At 47.1% G+C, this 16,253-nt stretch overlaps 1 protein-coding gene across 1 annotated transcript; it reads right to left on the reverse strand.

The window, feature by feature from the left end:
• Positions 1 to 2,117: 2,117 nt before the first annotated feature.
• LOC125621825 (olfactory receptor 5AP2-like) lies at positions 2,118 to 3,065 on the reverse strand. Its single transcript, XM_048819177.2, has one exon. The coding sequence runs from the start codon at positions 3,063 to 3,065 to the stop codon at positions 2,118 to 2,120; it is 948 nt and encodes a 315-aa protein (XP_048675134.2).
• Positions 3,066 to 16,253: the final 13,188 nt, after the last annotated feature.

Below are 16,253 nucleotides of genomic sequence, written 5' to 3' on the forward strand. Positions count from 1 at the left end.
TATCTATCTATCTATCCCCATACACACTCATCTATCCATTGACTGTCATAATAATTCACAATCAAAGAGCAATCTGTCCTTATGGCAATGTGACCTTGTGTGTTAGATAAGCAGTGGTCCCATCTGTCTGTTTGTCTTTCTAATAACAGTGCTCTGCTTGGCCAGGTCTAGATTTACGCAAGATGGTGGATGGAATGCCAGGTCAATGCATGTGCTGGCACTTTGCCACTTACACCAATGTTATACCAAAATGACCCAACACAAGTAACTCACATCAATGTTTCTGTCACTGCTGCACTCAGCCCAGAGTTTTTGGCCGGAAACTCTTCAGAGTTAATCTGCTGATGTCCATGGAGCTACTCTGCGTTTACACTGGTCCAGCTAAAATGACAATGGAATCCTTACATGCCTTGCGCTCTCTTTCTCCACGCTGCCTTTAGCCATATTTGGATCCGTGTGTGTGTTTACTGCAGGCCAAACCCTGATCCCTTCAAAGTGAAGAGGCTAAATCCCAGTGAGTGGCATCAACGTTTGGTCTCATTTTCAAGAGTCAGCTTGCAAAACCTTCCCCTTACAAAAAAGCCTTTCCACTACAGCAAGAATGACACAGCATTATGCATTCCAGTATAAAATAATACAAAGATACATATCCACAGCTCTAGGCATCCTTACATATCCTTAATAACACAATAACATCCCAGCTGCACTAACAATAATTTCAACAGTAGTTCAGCCTTGCAGGCACCCTCTTCAGCACCCCCCCCCCCATTGTGGGGAGCAAACCTTCAGCTCCCTCAGAAAACCCCATTAAAGAGATGACAGGTTTCAGAGTAACAGCCATGTTAGTCTGTATTTGCAAAAAGAAAAGGAGTACTTGTGGCACCTTAGAGACTAACCAATTTATTTGAGCATGAGCTTTCGTGAGCTACAGCTCACTTCATCGGATGCATACCGTGGAAACTGCAGCAGACTTTATATACACACAGAGAATATGAAACAATACCTCCTCCCACCCCACTGTCTCACCCTCCACCCCCCCACACACAAATTCACTCTCCTGCTGGTGATAGCTCATGCTCAAATAAATTGGTTAGTCTCTAAGGTGCCACAAGTACTCCTTTTCTTTTTATTAAAGAGATGGTACATCAGCAAGCCCAAGAGATGACAAAACATCAACAAGTGCATGTAACCAAACATTCCATAAATGCAATGGTTATATAGACCATGCCAAAATGTTTACATTAATTGATGTGTGTACACACACAAATGTGCATGCGTATCCCTCTGCACAAACCATTGTCCTCCCCTGCCTGGTTTCAGATGTTCTGAAGTTTGCTCTTTTTTACACTTGGTAGAAGAGGTTTTCTTGAGCTCAGGTGTTGGCATCTGGCAACCAGGAAGGCTGGGATTCCCAAAGGAATTGAAGGGAACTAAGCACCCAAATTACAGTTGGATGTGGGTGCCTGACTCCCATAGGCTCCTTTGAAAATCTCAGACAGACTTCATATTTTGTCAAGGATTAGTTCCAATATTAGAGCCTCAGCTATGCAGTGCCGTGCTGTTTCAGACTGAGAAGAGGGACTCAGTTTAAACACGTCTTCAAAGCTGCTTTACCCTCCCTCCAACCTTGAATACTTGGTCGTGCACGATGCTTTTTCTGCATGTTCTGCCTTTTTGGGTGAGTTTCTGTGCAGATAAAGCTGGCGGGAGGAGCTGTTGTTGAGTGCATGGAGGAAAGTCCAAGAGGGAAATCAAAGATCTTAGAAACATCTAAGGCACCAAAGTTTAGTGTCCACATTTCATTTTGCAACCATGAAAAGACACTTCAAACCCAGCTGGACAATAAGGGCCATGATATATGTCCCTTCTCAAACTTCCTGCCTCTAACTTCACAAGAATTTTTTCAGGCCCAGTGTTGTGAAATCCTGAGTGACACTGGGGAAGAAGAAAGACCCAGTCAAAGAGATCGATAATAAATCCAGTTAAGATTGTAGGCAATCGTCATAATTCTGTTGAGATCTGGACTAGGTTATTCAAGGTGGTCTAAAGAAATTAGGCACTGACTGCCAATGGGAGTTTTGTACTAAATATCCTGACACCATTCTGAAAATCACAGCCTAAATCATGCCTAAATTCTGCATCATGACTTTCCTGAAGGCCCCCTTCACCTCTTGGTTCTTCAGACTGTAGATGATGGGGTTGAACATTGGGGTGGCGACTGTGTACATAAGCGACAGAGTTTTATGGAAGCCTGGGGACAGGTCCGCTGATGGTGCCATGTGCATGATAATGATGGTCCCGTAATACAGACTCACCACCAGCAGGTGAGAGGCGCAGGTGGAAAAGGCCTTTTGCCTCCCGGCGAAGGAGGCAATTCGCTGGATGGCCGAGAGGATAAGAACGTAAGACACAATTATGAAGAGGAAAGGGATCAGGGCTATCAGGGAGCAGCAGACCAGAATGATCATTTCCACCAGGGGGCTTTTTGCACAGGATAATTTGAGCAGCTCCACCATGTCACAGAAAAAATTATTAATTTCATTGGGGCCGCAGAAGTTTAGCTGGGGCACCATCCCCACTACTAAAGCTGAGACTGAGAAACCAGTTATCCAGGAGGCATATACCAACAGAAGGCAGACCCTGAAGTTCATGATAACCTTATAGCTGAGTGGGTTGCATATGGCTAAGTAACGGTCATAAGCCATGACTGCAAGAAGGAAGCACTCTATGGAAGCAGAAGCACCAAAGAAAAATAACTGTGTGATACAGTCCCTGAAGAAGATTCTCCTATCCTCTACCAGGAACCCAGCCAGCAACCTAGGGGAAATGACTGAGGTGTAGCAGGTCTCCAGGAAAGACAAGTTCCCCAGGAAGAAGTACATGGGGGTGTGAAGGTGCTGGTCGTACGCAACTAGTGCAATCATGAGGAGGTTCCCAGCCACAGTCAGGACGTAAATCACCAAAAACAGAACAAAAAGCAGAATCTGAAATTCATTCAGATTCCCGAATCCCAGAAGGATGAACTTGGTGATGGATGTTTCATTTTTCCATTGCATGTGTGCCATGTATTCTCTGGAAGGAAAGAAAGGAAGGAAGGAAGATTAACAAAACCGGAAAGATCTCCTTTCCAAAAATCTACAACTATTTCCTTTGACAGGTTTCAGAGTAGCAGCCGTGTTAGTCTGTATTTGCAAAAAGAAAAGGAGTACTTGTGGCACCTCAGTGGTGACTGCATCCGATGAAGTGAGCTGTAGCTCACAAAAGCTTATGCTCAAATAAATTGGTTAGTCTCTAAGGTGCCACAAGTACTTTTTAACTATTTCCTTGTTATTCCATCCCTTTTAACCGTAATCAATATCTACTTAGGGCCAGATTATCAAAAGCATTTAAGGGCCTAAAGATTCACTTATTCTTCTAGCGGGATTTTACAAAAGAACCTCAAGAACTAAAGTTCATTGATTTGAATGGATGTTAGGTGCCTAGATGCTTTTGAAAGTCCCACTAGGCACCTAAATACCTTTAAAAATCTGACCAGTGACCTGTTTAAGTATATTAGTAAATCCAACTAGACACCTATCTGCATCTTTAGGCACATAAATACCTTTGAAAATATGTCACTTAATATATCATATTTTTTTCACCTGGCCTGATGCAATATGGCAGTTGTTACAAATATGTCCATAAACATGACCCCAGAACGTCACAGAAGGGTACTTTTCGGTTAACTTTATAAAGGGTAAAAAACCAAGCATCTGCAAACCCCAGAGTAACCTACCTATAATTTTTTCAGCAACATGCAATAATACATATGGGTGAGATTCTCATTCCACACCCACTTAAAGCCCCCTGCCTTTCCACAGCTGTATTGGCATAACAGGGCCGTAGGAGAACTGGTCAAAAACATTTTAGTTTTCAGCAAAACACTTGAAAAAGAGAGATTTTGGCCACAAAAGGCAGTTGCAGTGCCTCGTGGGATAAGTAGTTTGCTCCTCATGTCCCCATTCTCCTCAATGGGCTGGGATCCCCCATCTGAACTACATCTCCCATAATGCAGCAGGAACAGGGACTCCATATTGCACAGCTTCCCCTTATTAGAATGAGAGACCATGATGCATTATGGGAGGTGTAGTCTAATTGAGGATGCCAGCCACAGGGGAGAATACAGATACAAAAAGAAAGCTACAACTTCTAAGAGGCACTGCATTCCCAATTTAAAATATTTTGATGAAAAAATGAAATTTTCCATTGAACACAGACACATTTTTGAAAATTAAAAAAAAAATTACTCAAAACTCCAATATCCCATTGAAAAATAGTTGAAGAAAAATTTTCAGCCCCAGATTTTGGTATGAATGGGATTTTGGTCTATAGAACTAGATGCTTTAGCTCCAGTCCAATGGGTCAGAAAACAACATATGAGCTTAACTACAAGATATGAGCTTCTAGAAAAATGCCTGCATGGAAATATGAATCTAGCACTTTGCCCTGCAGGAGCCCAGACCTGGGCTCAGTTTAGCTTCAGAGGACACAGGAGCCATAGTCCCATTTCTTCGTTCAGAGTACTTTGCTCCCAGCCTCAAACAAAACACCCTCTGATCTGGCTGCAGAAGTGTCCCTGCTAACATAAGCTGTGATGTTGAGTCATGAGCAGCTGAGATAATAACTAGTGATCAGGGTTTTGCAGATGAGAGTACGCAGATACAGAGAACAAAAATCTGCTCTCTCTCTCTCAAACTATCAGCTACCCTACTTAAGTAATTGGGTTACAAGGAATGCAAGTTAGTGCATATACAGTATGAGCATAATAAAATGTATATAGTTCCACATAAATAATAATGTGCAATGCTTCTTTGGCCCTAACGTGATGGACTAGATGGGAATCTCAGTCTATTTATCTTAACAAGGAGAAAGCTAACAGGTGATTTGATCACGGTCTATAAGTCAATGGGGAGGAAATTTCTGATCAAAGAAGACTTTTTACTCTGGCAGAAAAAGATCCAATGGCTGGAAGCTCAGGCTAGAAATAAGTTACATTTCTTTAACAATGTAGGGTGGTTAGGTTAAGAAATAAGTAGATGTTAGATTTGGGGTCTAAGTTAGCCCAAGTGTAGAGAAGGATGGGAAATTGAAGTTGCTAGTGTGAGAAAGTCAGAGATAAGTTGGAGACAGAGTGTTATGGGAAAGTAAGAGTTGACAAGGACAGGGCCCAGGGCTATGTTTTGTTACGTTTGAGTTATAACTGGTTTAAGCAAGGTCTTAATCAGTGTTTTGGAGAATTGTTGAGAATGTTTTATTAAAATGCTACCTATCTTGATAGTATGGGAAGGACATTGGTGCAAATGTTAATTTAAATAATGTGTAATGTAAACAGCCAATAAGAAGGTGGCGGAAGTATAATTATGTTAAAGGACAGTTTAATGTTAATTAGTATTATAATAGAGTATAAAAGTAGTAGCCTTGCTAAATTGTAGAGATCTGCAATTAACATCCGAAGGGTACCGTCACTTTGTTCTCAGTGTTCACCCCTTAATAAACCATTCCATTTTCGAGTATAAGTGTAATTGTAGGATTGTGTAAGTGGTAATTGCACACCTGTTTGCTTAACTAATCATTTTTCTTTTTAATAAAGTTTGGTTGTATCATTCACAGGTTGCCTAGGGGGCCTGTACTAAGTAAATTTTCTGTAACTGACCTAGAGGCTCGAACCTGAAAACTAAGCTGGGTTTTATTGCACCCTTATCTTTAACTACTTAATATTAATTGGGGACATTTCAATATAAAGGCTACAACAGTGAGTGTAGTTAACCATCAGAACACCTTACCAAGGAATGTAGTGGATACTCCATCACTTGGAGTCTTTAAACCAAGATTGGCTGTTTCTTTCTAAAAGTTATGGGCTGGTTGCAAGAATCATTGGGTGAAATTCTCTGGCCTGTGTTATGCAGGAGCTCAGACTAGATGATCATAAAGGTCCCTTCTAGCTTTGATATCTACGAATCTGTGACCTTATATGTCTCTTGTATCCCTAACACCAATTATGCTATGACAGTTCACTGAGAATCAGTATGATCCAGGGGGATTGATCAGTGCTCTGAAATTCTGAAAAGCAGGGATCTACTCCTGGCTTTGACACTGACCGGCTTCATGGTCTTGAGGATGTCACTTCCCTTGTTCTGTCTCAGTTTCCTGAATTCTAAAATTGAAGCTTTTACTTTGTGACTTAGGAAGGAAGGGAGAGACTTTGAAAGGCACAAAAAGGACATAGGGTGGGTGCCTAATCCTGTTTTTTGCCTTTGGAACTCTTTGCCAAAGAGCTCTATAGAAAGGCTTAGTATTATTATTGCATACAGGAAAACAAATATTGCATGTAAGGCTACTAGCTATACTAGCAACATTTACCCACCCTAACCCGTGTCCTTATCACGGTTCAGGGCTAGCTGCACCTTTGACGTCTCTCAATGCAGATGAGAGGCCTTGATCCTTTACCTGACTGGGGTGCAAACCCGCAATTCTCCCACTCTTTAGACCCAGTCTCCGGTTTGCAACACCTGTTTACCAGCTGTGAGTGCTGAACAGGCCTGACTAGGTTCATCTGCCCTTGCAAGACTTCCCCATGCTTGACTGGTATGAACAGAGTGACCCAAACCAGCCTTTGTGAAGCCAAGTATTTAATCTGAACAGCAGGAATCAAAGCATAACACAACAGCCGACATGCATCTGTCTGACTTAAAGCTTAGGTAGGCTTAATTTATCCAGACGGCTGGTCCTGGGGGGAACGGTCTGTACCCCTGCAGCCTCTGTGTCCCTCTCTCCTAAGCTCTAGCGGCTCAGATTTTCAACCACTCCCAAAGCTCCTTGTTTCAGTTTCTCACCTGTTGGTCCTCCCGTCTGTGGTTACCAGCCCCAGTGCTGAACCCAGCATGGTGGAGGTAACACTTTAATGGCACTGACGCCAGGACTGTCCTTAAAGTACCAGAAAACAGGGAGATATCAGGGGTTATTGTCTGCTTCCCAGCCTACGGTCTCTGGTCCGATTGGAATTAACCTCCTGGCAGCCATCTAGCAAGCCACACAATAACGATCAAACACATAGATAATATTCATAAGATAGCACAGGCAACTCACATGTCCCTTACACCCCTTTCCGATGTTCATTCGAATGTTGAGAAGCTGGGACTTGGTTATCGACTTGCAGCACCTTTTAGATGACATTGCTGCCTAGTTATATGCCTTTTCCCCATTCACTAAAGATTACATCATTGCGATGATTTTCTTCCCGACCCTTTTGTGGATTGCTCTGACTCCCTCAGTGAAGAGACATAATAACACCCTCCACTAGCATTTTGAAATGTCTGTTGCATAAACAAAATTAACATGGGAACCTCAAGAGGGTTATGAATTTGGTAAAGCTTTAATGACAAAAAGGCTCTGGAGAAAAGTTCCAGTTCTTTCTTTCTTCAATTAATTTTTTATTTCTGTTCATAAAGAATCACACAATGAAAGTACAAAAAGGTAACTGTGACTTACAATTTGTAAACAGAAAAGGAGTACTTGTGGCACCTTAGAGACTAACAAATTTATTTGAGCATAAGCTTTTGTGAGCTATAGCTCACTTTATCGGATGCAGTTTCAAATACCGCACACTACATGGGATCTCCAATATAGAGGTCTGCTCAAACCTAATTTTAAAGCCCGGCCTGAACATAACTAGGCCACAATCAATCCAAACCTGACCCCAGCCCGAGGGGGTCGAGTTGTTTTCAGACCTGACCTGACCAAACCCAACACTTGTAGTCGGATACTGTTGGATTCAGGTTGCCTTGAACAGCGCGCTGAGGTTTGGGGCTGGGGTGTATGCCAAGTAGACTGAGGTTCAGAGGGAGCCTGGGCAGTGTCAGGACTCTGGCAGAGGTGGATGTGGAGAAGGGCAGTGAGGAAGACCCTCACCTTTGCCACAGAGACACGCAGCAGACTGAGGAAGCAGTGGGGTCAGGGAACCTGTGGTGGTATGTTGTCCCCGCTCCCCCGCCCTGGCCACCCACAATATCTGCCTGCCCAGCTCCTTGCTACCCATGCCTGCTATTGCTTTTGCACAACCGGCAGTGGGTCCTGCCCTGGAGGAGAAACAGCCCTCCTCCCTGTTCCCAAAATTACGTGGCTCTGCCCAGCCTCCCCTTCCACACCTACCCCACCTCCAGCCCATGCCTCCATGCTTCCCCTCTCCCCGGCTCCAAGGGAGTTGGGCTGGTGGAGGAGCGGGGGCTGGGTTGCACCATCTTACAGTTTGAGTTTTCATACCCAACCCAAACCTGACATTTGTAATTGGGTCCCATTGGATTGACCATCTCTACTCCAATAGAACTGAACCTTCAGTACATTAGAGGTCCTCATTCCTCTCTTACTCCAGTCACTTGGGTCACCTTATGGGAAACTGCGCTTCATTATGAAAGTCACCACTTTGTTCTGACCCTTCCCAGAGATCCTTGCTCCTCAGGCTGTAGATGAGGGGGTTGAACATGGGAGATATTGCTGTATGGAGCAGGGAGAGGACCTTGTTTAAATCTGGTGACTGTTTCCTATAGAGGCCCTAGAGACAATTATGATGGTCTGTGATGGGGTGGACTAGGCCCAGAGGCCCCCTGCTCGAGGCGTCAGGGTCCTGCCACACCCATCCCAGGAAAGGAGCAGTAGAGAGGTCCTCCAAATGGTCTAGAGTGGCTGTGGGGGAAGCAGCCAATCAGAAAGGCTGTAGGAGGTGGCCAGCCAGGGCCCAGGAGGGCCATATAAAAGGAGCCGCAGAACCAGATACAGTCAGTTCCTTGCTGGAGCCAGTGGAGTGCAGATGGGGGCTCCTGGCTGGCCAAAGGGAACTACAACACAATGGACAGCTCAGTGCTGGCAGGGACCGGGGAAGTGAGGAAGAGTTTCTGGATGGCTGCTGGGCCTGAACTTGGAAGAGCCCTGAGCTAACAGTAAGGCATTGGTGAAGGCTGGGGCTGCGGGGAAGTGCCCCAGGGAACTGAAGGCAATTTTGCTAAAGAGACATGATGGCACATGACTGCAATTCTTAGGGTCCCTGGGCTGGGGAGTATTGGGTGTGTCTGGGTCCCCCACATAGGCCACTGGGGAAGGGCCTACAATTGGACAGCAGTAAACCCTCAGAAGGGGACTGAACTGTCATGAGGCCCAACTGGAGAGCTGGGGCCAGAACAGATTAAGAGGGTGAAACCATTGCCTCCAGGGAGGAAGCCCTGTGGGTACAGCCCAATACCAGGGCCAGGACTGTTTAAAGACTTCAGAAACACCCAACCAGAAGGGGATGCCCATGAGAGGTGGGAGCTACGCTGTTACATGGTCCCATAGGAAACAGAAACAACCTGGAGGTGTGAGGAGCAGGTGGAGAAGACTTTTCTCTTCCCTGAGTTGTAAGGGATCCTTTGGATGATCAAGATGATCCTATAGTAGGAAGCTAGGGATAGTAGAAATGGGACTACACTCACAAAGGCAGACACTATGAAAGACAGAAATTCAACCAGGTGGATGTCAGTACAGGTGAGTTTTAACAGAGGCATAAAATCACAAAAGAAATGGTCAACCTCCTTGGAAGCACAGAAAGGCACCATGAACGTCAAAACCATCAATACTACAGGAGCCAATTATCCAACAGCCAGTGGCTAGCTGAAGACCAACCGTTGGGCCAGAGCGCCAGAGTGAGAATGACTCTGTCTCCCAGTGGTTAGGGCACTCCCTGTGGAGGTGGGAGACCCCCATTCCTGCTCCAATGACTATTTTATGTAATTGTTTATACAAAGATCTGTGGAATGTTACTGAAAAACAACTAGAGCAACCAAAGGAGGTTAACACTGTATTTATAGACTTTGCAGCTGCTTTTGACTGAGTGTATCGATCAGTGCTATGGACACTGCAAGACCAGTATGGGATGCCCGAGAGCTTAGTGTGCTTTGTGGAGCAACTGTAACACAGCACATTTATTTGCGTGAGGGTCAATGGTTGTATTACAGACTGGTTTTCCGTAAAATCAGGAGTACGCCCGGGATGTCTTCTCTCACTTGCATCATGTAGTGTTCTAATACACTCTCCGATGACAGGGATGATTGAGGCCAAAGTAGGAGGTGTGAATTTTAAAGATTCATCAAGATTAATACATCTTGAGTATGTGGATTATATTGTCTCCTTGGAGAAACTACTGACCAACTACTTCTAAAGCTGGAGCTGAGAAAAACTGCAGAACCTATGATATAACCAAAGCTATGCATGTTCCCATAAAACAATAACAAATGCCCTGCTGATGCTGCATGTGGATGTCTTTGACATTAAATGGGTGAGTAGTTTTACCTATCTGGGTAGTCGGGTGACAGCTCAAGGTTCTACAGCTGATTGGTCTTGTGTCAATAGCATTTCAGCATCTTCAAAGGCTTCTGTAGGTAGCAGGATATCTGAATGAAAACTAAGAGATGAGTGTTCAATGCCATTGTGATGTCAACTGTGTTATATGGAGCAGAAACACATCCATTATAAACAGCTGAGTAGAAGAAATTAAACATTTTTTTCAGTGTTAAAAGTTACAGCGTGTTCTTAACATTGGTGTGTTTGATAATGGCACCAACGAGGAGGTACTCAGATAATCCCAGCAAGATGCGGCCTTGCATCAGTTGGGAACAAGATGGCTGCAATGGTGGGGTCATGTCTGACGTGCAGAAGAAACTATGGTTTTACATAAAGTTTATAGAGCTGAGGTTGAAGGAAGTAGAGGCGTGGCTCAGAGCCGTAACTAGCAGCTCCTGACGTGGGATGGAGGCGCACGAGTCCCCTGGACTCTCACCAAGTAGGGGTTTACTTTTTTATTATTTATTTATTTATTTATTTTACTTTTTATTTCAAGTTTTAAATTTTATTTTTTAAACATATTTTTTTAAAAACATATTCTTTTAATTTACTTTATATTTCTTTCATATTCTGGCCAGTCCCTCCTGCCAGGCCCCGACCCTTCCCCACCACCAGCCAGCTCTGTCTCCACTCCTCCACTCTGGCCAGCCCCCCCAGCCAGGCTCTTCTCCCCAACTCTAGCCACCCCAGAGCATAACTAAACATTTTAGCACCCGGGGGTGAGCAAGCATACGTGTGCCTCCTAGAGACAATGAGGGGGCGGGGCGACGGGGGCATGAAGGGTCACATTCCTCGCCTCCACCTGACTTCTGCCTTCCATTTAGCAGAGAGGTTTTCAAACTGTGGGGCATGGCCCCTAGGGAGCCGCCCAGCCCACTCGGGCCCCTGGCTCTCCATGATATGGGAGCTGGGGTACTGGCTGGCTTGTCCGACATCCCTCCCTGCCCTGCTCCTCGAGCCAGGCTGCCTCTGTACGGCCAGGCACTCCCCAGACAGGACGGGTGGCACAGCTCCGAGCTGCACCTCTGATGTGCTCTTGCCTCTGCCCCAAAGGAGCCTGGCGCCAGCCGGCGACACCCCCTGGAGCCAGCCCTTATGCTCCCTGAAGTGTTCCCTGCTCATCCCCTTGGGCACCTGCCTCTCAGCAGCTGGGTCACTCTCCCCACGCTCCCTGCATGCAGAGTGAGAACCGCCCCTTGCTCCCTTTGGCTGCCCTGCCTCAGCCCCATGGCTGCCAGGCTCACAGTCGCACAGTCCGAGCTCTGAGCTCGGTCACACAAGCCCGGTGCCTAGCCCAGGGTCTGGGCTCTGGGGGCTGCTGCTAGCAGGACAGACTCTCTCCCGCCAGCTCTGGAAACCGAGGCAGTACGAATGGAGCGACCCCTAGGATTACCATATTTCAAGTTCCCAAATCGAGTACACTGTGTGTGTGTGTGTCCTGGGAAGGGGGTATTTGGTGGGTGCTGGAGCAGGTATTTGGGAGGTACTGGGAGGGGGTATTTGGGGGTGCTGGAGGGCAGCGTGTGTATACTGGGAAGGGTGTTTGGGAGGCGCTGGAGCTGGTATTTGGGGGGTGCTGGAGGAGTGTGTGTGTACTGGGAGGGGTATTTCGGGGGTGAGGGAGGTGGTAGGGTGGCTGGTGCAGGCCCGGGACGCAGCGCCAGCCCATCAGTCAGCACCTCCCTGCGGGCCTCTCCCCCCCCCCAGGCCAGGGAGCTGTGGCCTGGCCCTATCACCTGGCCGAGAGGCACATGGTGGCTCCTCTTACTTGGCGGGCTGGGCCAGGGCAGGGCGAGGTGGGCAGGATCTGGCAGCGGCAGATGCAGAGGAGGGACCAATGGGGGCAGGGGTTTGGAGATGGCTCTTTCCCAGAAATTTCCTCTTATTTCAAAAATCCACCCAGACCGAGGGCGGATGACAAAAAAAGAGGAAATGTCTGGGAAAACCCTGATGTATGGTTGTAACCCTGGCAACCTGCCCGCAGCCACCAGGAGCTGGGGGGTAGCCAGGGGCGTGTCTGACACACGCCTCCGCTCGGGCCTGTGGGCAGGCAGCCAGTGGCACTCAGCACTCTGTCCTCCTGCCGCCGTGGTCCTAGCACCGCAGGGAGAGCTTGCTCCAGCTGGGGTCAGCAGGAGCGGGGTGGGGTGCTGAGCACCCTCTGCTCCAGCTGACACCACTGGGCCCGATCCTGTGTCGCCCCACTTTTCTGCCCCTGCAGGCTTTGCACCCCGCGTGGCTGCCCCACTCTTATTACAGCCCTGAGCCACCCCTCTACTTCCTTCAACCTCAGCTCTATACACTTTATGTAAAAGCATTCTTTCTTCTGCACATTGGACAGCACCCCGCCGTGAGGCTGTATGATTGAAATATAACCAAATATAACTAATATCAATGACAGTGCCACTGTTAGACAATTGCAACAAACCTTGTACAAAGCATGTCATGTAAGGTGTCAATGGAAAAGTTATGATTTGCTAAGTATGATTATCCTGCTTTTATATGCATGCATTGTTTTTGTAGCTAAATTTATGAATATTGTCTATGCACCGGTATCTTACATATGTGCTGTATTCCTGGGCAACACCTACCAGATAAGATTTACATCTAGGCTAGACAGCTTTGTGTTGATGGCCCATCAAAGATACTTAGCTCTCACAATGGGCTATAGAAGAGACTCATTGCTCCCAGAAGGCTCTTCCTGCAGACTCCTCAGCCTCCAAGGGGCCAATGGCTACCCCCTGTGAGTCAGCAAGTCATGTAAGGACGAACCAGCAGAGCAGCGGGGAACAGCAGAGCAGCACACAGCAGGAGTTTGCCTGGGAGTTCGCCTGGAGTGAGCCCAGTGAGGCTTACATCTTGCCAACTTCTCTGAGGAAGCTCATAGTAGGAAGGTGATATGGAAGGTGGGGGGTTCAGCTGTTGTGACATGCACTGGATGTGCCATGTTTGTCTTTCTTCCACAGGACAGAAGCAACTTTGTCTGTACAAAGTGCAAGCTGGTCTCCATATTGGAAGAGAAGATTGAAGGTCTGGAGCAACAGATAACGACCCTGCGTTGCATACGAGAAACGGAGGATTTTCTGGACAAAAGTCAGGGTATGCTTCTACGGGCACAAAGCTCTAAAGATTTAGAGCAGGTTGCACAGCGGAGCCAAGAGGCCAGTGAAGAAGCTTGGCAACATGTGACCTCCAGAAGAAGAAGGGGGAATGTCCGGGTTCCAGCAACGCGGACACAGGTAACTAACCGCTTTCATGTTCTCTCCACAGGTACCATTGTGGAGAGTGGACCAGATGATATGTCTGGGGGGAGAAAGCAGAAGGAGACTCCGCTGGTTGGAAGGCATGAGATACACTGTCCTGAGATGGGGGGTTTCATGACCACCACTCCCAAGAGAAGGAGGCGGGTGGTGGTGGTCGGGGACTCTCTACTCCGGGGGACTGAGTCATCTATCTGCCGCCCTGACCGGGAAAACCGAGAAGTCTGCTGCTTGCCGGGGGCTAAGATTCGTGATGTGACGGAGAGACTGCCGAGACTCATCAAGCCCTCGGATTGCTACCCCTTCCTGCTTCTCCACGTGGGCACCAATGATACTGCCAAGAATGACCTTGAGCGGATCACTGCAGACTACGTGGCTTTGGGAAGAAGGATAAAGGAGTTTGAGGCGCAAGTGGTATTCTCGTCCATCCTCCCCGTGGAAGGAAAAGGCCTGGGTAGGGACCGTCGAATCGTGGAAGTCAACAAATGGCTACGCAGGTGGTGTTGGAGAGAAGGCTTTGGATTCCTTGACCATGGGATGGTCTTCCATGAAGGAGGAGTGTTGGGCAGAGACGGGCTCCACCTTACGAAGAGAGGGAAGAGCATCTTTGCGAGCAGGCTGGCTAACCTAGTGAGGAGGGCTTTAAACTAGGTTCACCGGGGGAAGGAGACCAAAGCCCTGAGGTAAGTGGGAAAGCGGGATACCGGGAGGAAGCACAGGCAGGAATGTCTGTGAGGGGAGGTCTCCTGCCTCATACTGAGAATGAGGGGCAATCAGCAGGTTATCTCAAGTGCTTATATACGAATGCACAAAGACTTGGAAACAAGCAGGGAGAACTGGAGGTCCTGGTGATGTCAAGGAATTATGACGTGATTGGAATAACAGAGACTTGGTGGGATAACTCACATGACTGGAGTACTGTCATGGATGGTTATAAACTGTTCAGGAAGGACAGGCAGGGCAGAAAAGGTGGGGGAGTAGCACTGTATGTAAGGGAGCAGTATGACTGCTCAGAGCTCCGGTACGAAACTGCAGAAAAACCTGCGTGTCTCTGGATTAAGTTTAGAAGTGTGAGCAACAAGAGTGATGTAGTGGTGGGAGTCTGCTATAGACCACCGGACCAGGGGGATGAGGTGGATGAGGCTTTCTTCCGGCAGCTCGCAGAAGCTACTAGATCGCACGCCCTGGTTCTCATGGGTGACTTTAATTTTCCTGATATCTGCTGGGAGAGCAATACAGCAGTGCACAGACAATCCAGGAAGTTTTTGGAAAGCGTAGGGGACAATTTCCTGGTGCAAGTGCTAGAGGAGCCAACTAGGGGGAGAGCTTTTCTTGACCTGATGCTCACAAACCGGGAAGAATTAGTAGGGGAAGCAAAAGTGGATGGGAATCTGGGAGGCAGTGACCATGAGTTGGTTGAGTTCAGGATCCTGACACAGGGAAGAAAGGTAAGCAGCAGGATACGGACCCTGGACTTCAGGAAAGCAGACTTCGACTCCCTCAGGGAACAAATGGGTAGGATCCCCTGGGGGACTAACATGAAGGGGAAAGGAGTCCAGGAGAGCTGGCTGTATTTCAAGGAATCCCTGGTGAGGTTACAGGGACAAACCATCCCAATGTGTTGAAAGAATAGTAAATATGGCAGGCGACCAGCTTGGCTTAACGGTGAAATCCTAGCGGATCTTAAACATAAAAAAGAAGCTTACAAGAAGTGGAAGGTTGGACATATGACCAGGGAAGAGTATAAAAATATTTCTCGGGCATGTAGGAATGAAATCAGGAGGGCCAAATCACACCTGGAGCTGCAGCTAGCGAGAGATGTCAAGAGTAATAAGAAGGGTTTCTTCAGGTATGTTGGCAACAAGAAGAAAGCCAAGGAAAGTGTGGGCCCCTTAATGAATGAGGGAGGCAACCTAGTGACAGAGGATGTGGAAAAAGCTAATGTACTCAATGCTTTTTTTGCCTCTGTCTTCACTAACAAGGTCAGCTCCCAGACTGCTGTGCTGGGCATCACAACATGGGGAATAGATGGCCAGCCCTCTGTGGAGAAAGAGGTGGTTAGGCACTATTTAGAAAAGCTGGACTTGCACAAGTCCATGGGGCCGGACGAGTTGCATCCGAGAGTGCTAAAGGAATTGGCGGCTGTGATTGCAGAGCCATTGGCCATTATCTTTGACAACTCGTGGCGAACGGGGGAAGTCCCGGATGACTGGAAAAAGGCTAATGTAATGCCAATCTTTAAAAAAGGGAAGAAGGAGGATCCTGGGAACTACAGGCCAGTCAGCCTCACCTCAGTCCCCAGAAAAATCATGGAGCAGGTCCTCAAAGAATCAATCCTGAAGCACTTACATGAGAGGAAAGTGATCAGGAACAGTCAGCATGGATTCACGAAGGGAAGGTCATGCCTGACTAATCTAATCGCCTTCTATGATGACATTACTGGTTCTGTGGATGAAGGGAAAGCAGTGGATGTATTGTTTCTTGACTTTAGCAAAGCTTTTGACACGGTCTCCCACAGTATTCTTGTCAGCAAGTTAAAGAAGTATAGGCTGGATGAATGCACTATAAGGTGGGTAGAAAGTTGGC

The sequence above is a fragment of the Caretta caretta genome, chromosome 14, assembly GCF_965140235.1.
Source record: "Caretta caretta isolate rCarCar2 chromosome 14, rCarCar1.hap1, whole genome shotgun sequence".
In the NCBI taxonomy this organism is placed as follows: domain Eukaryota; kingdom Metazoa; phylum Chordata; order Testudines; family Cheloniidae; genus Caretta; species Caretta caretta.

What these genes read in the sequence shown, in the direction of transcription:
- LOC125621825 (XM_048819177.2), bottom strand. Translation starts at nt 3,065, where the DNA reads ATGGCACACATGCAATGGAAAAATGAAACATCCATCACCAAGTTCATC.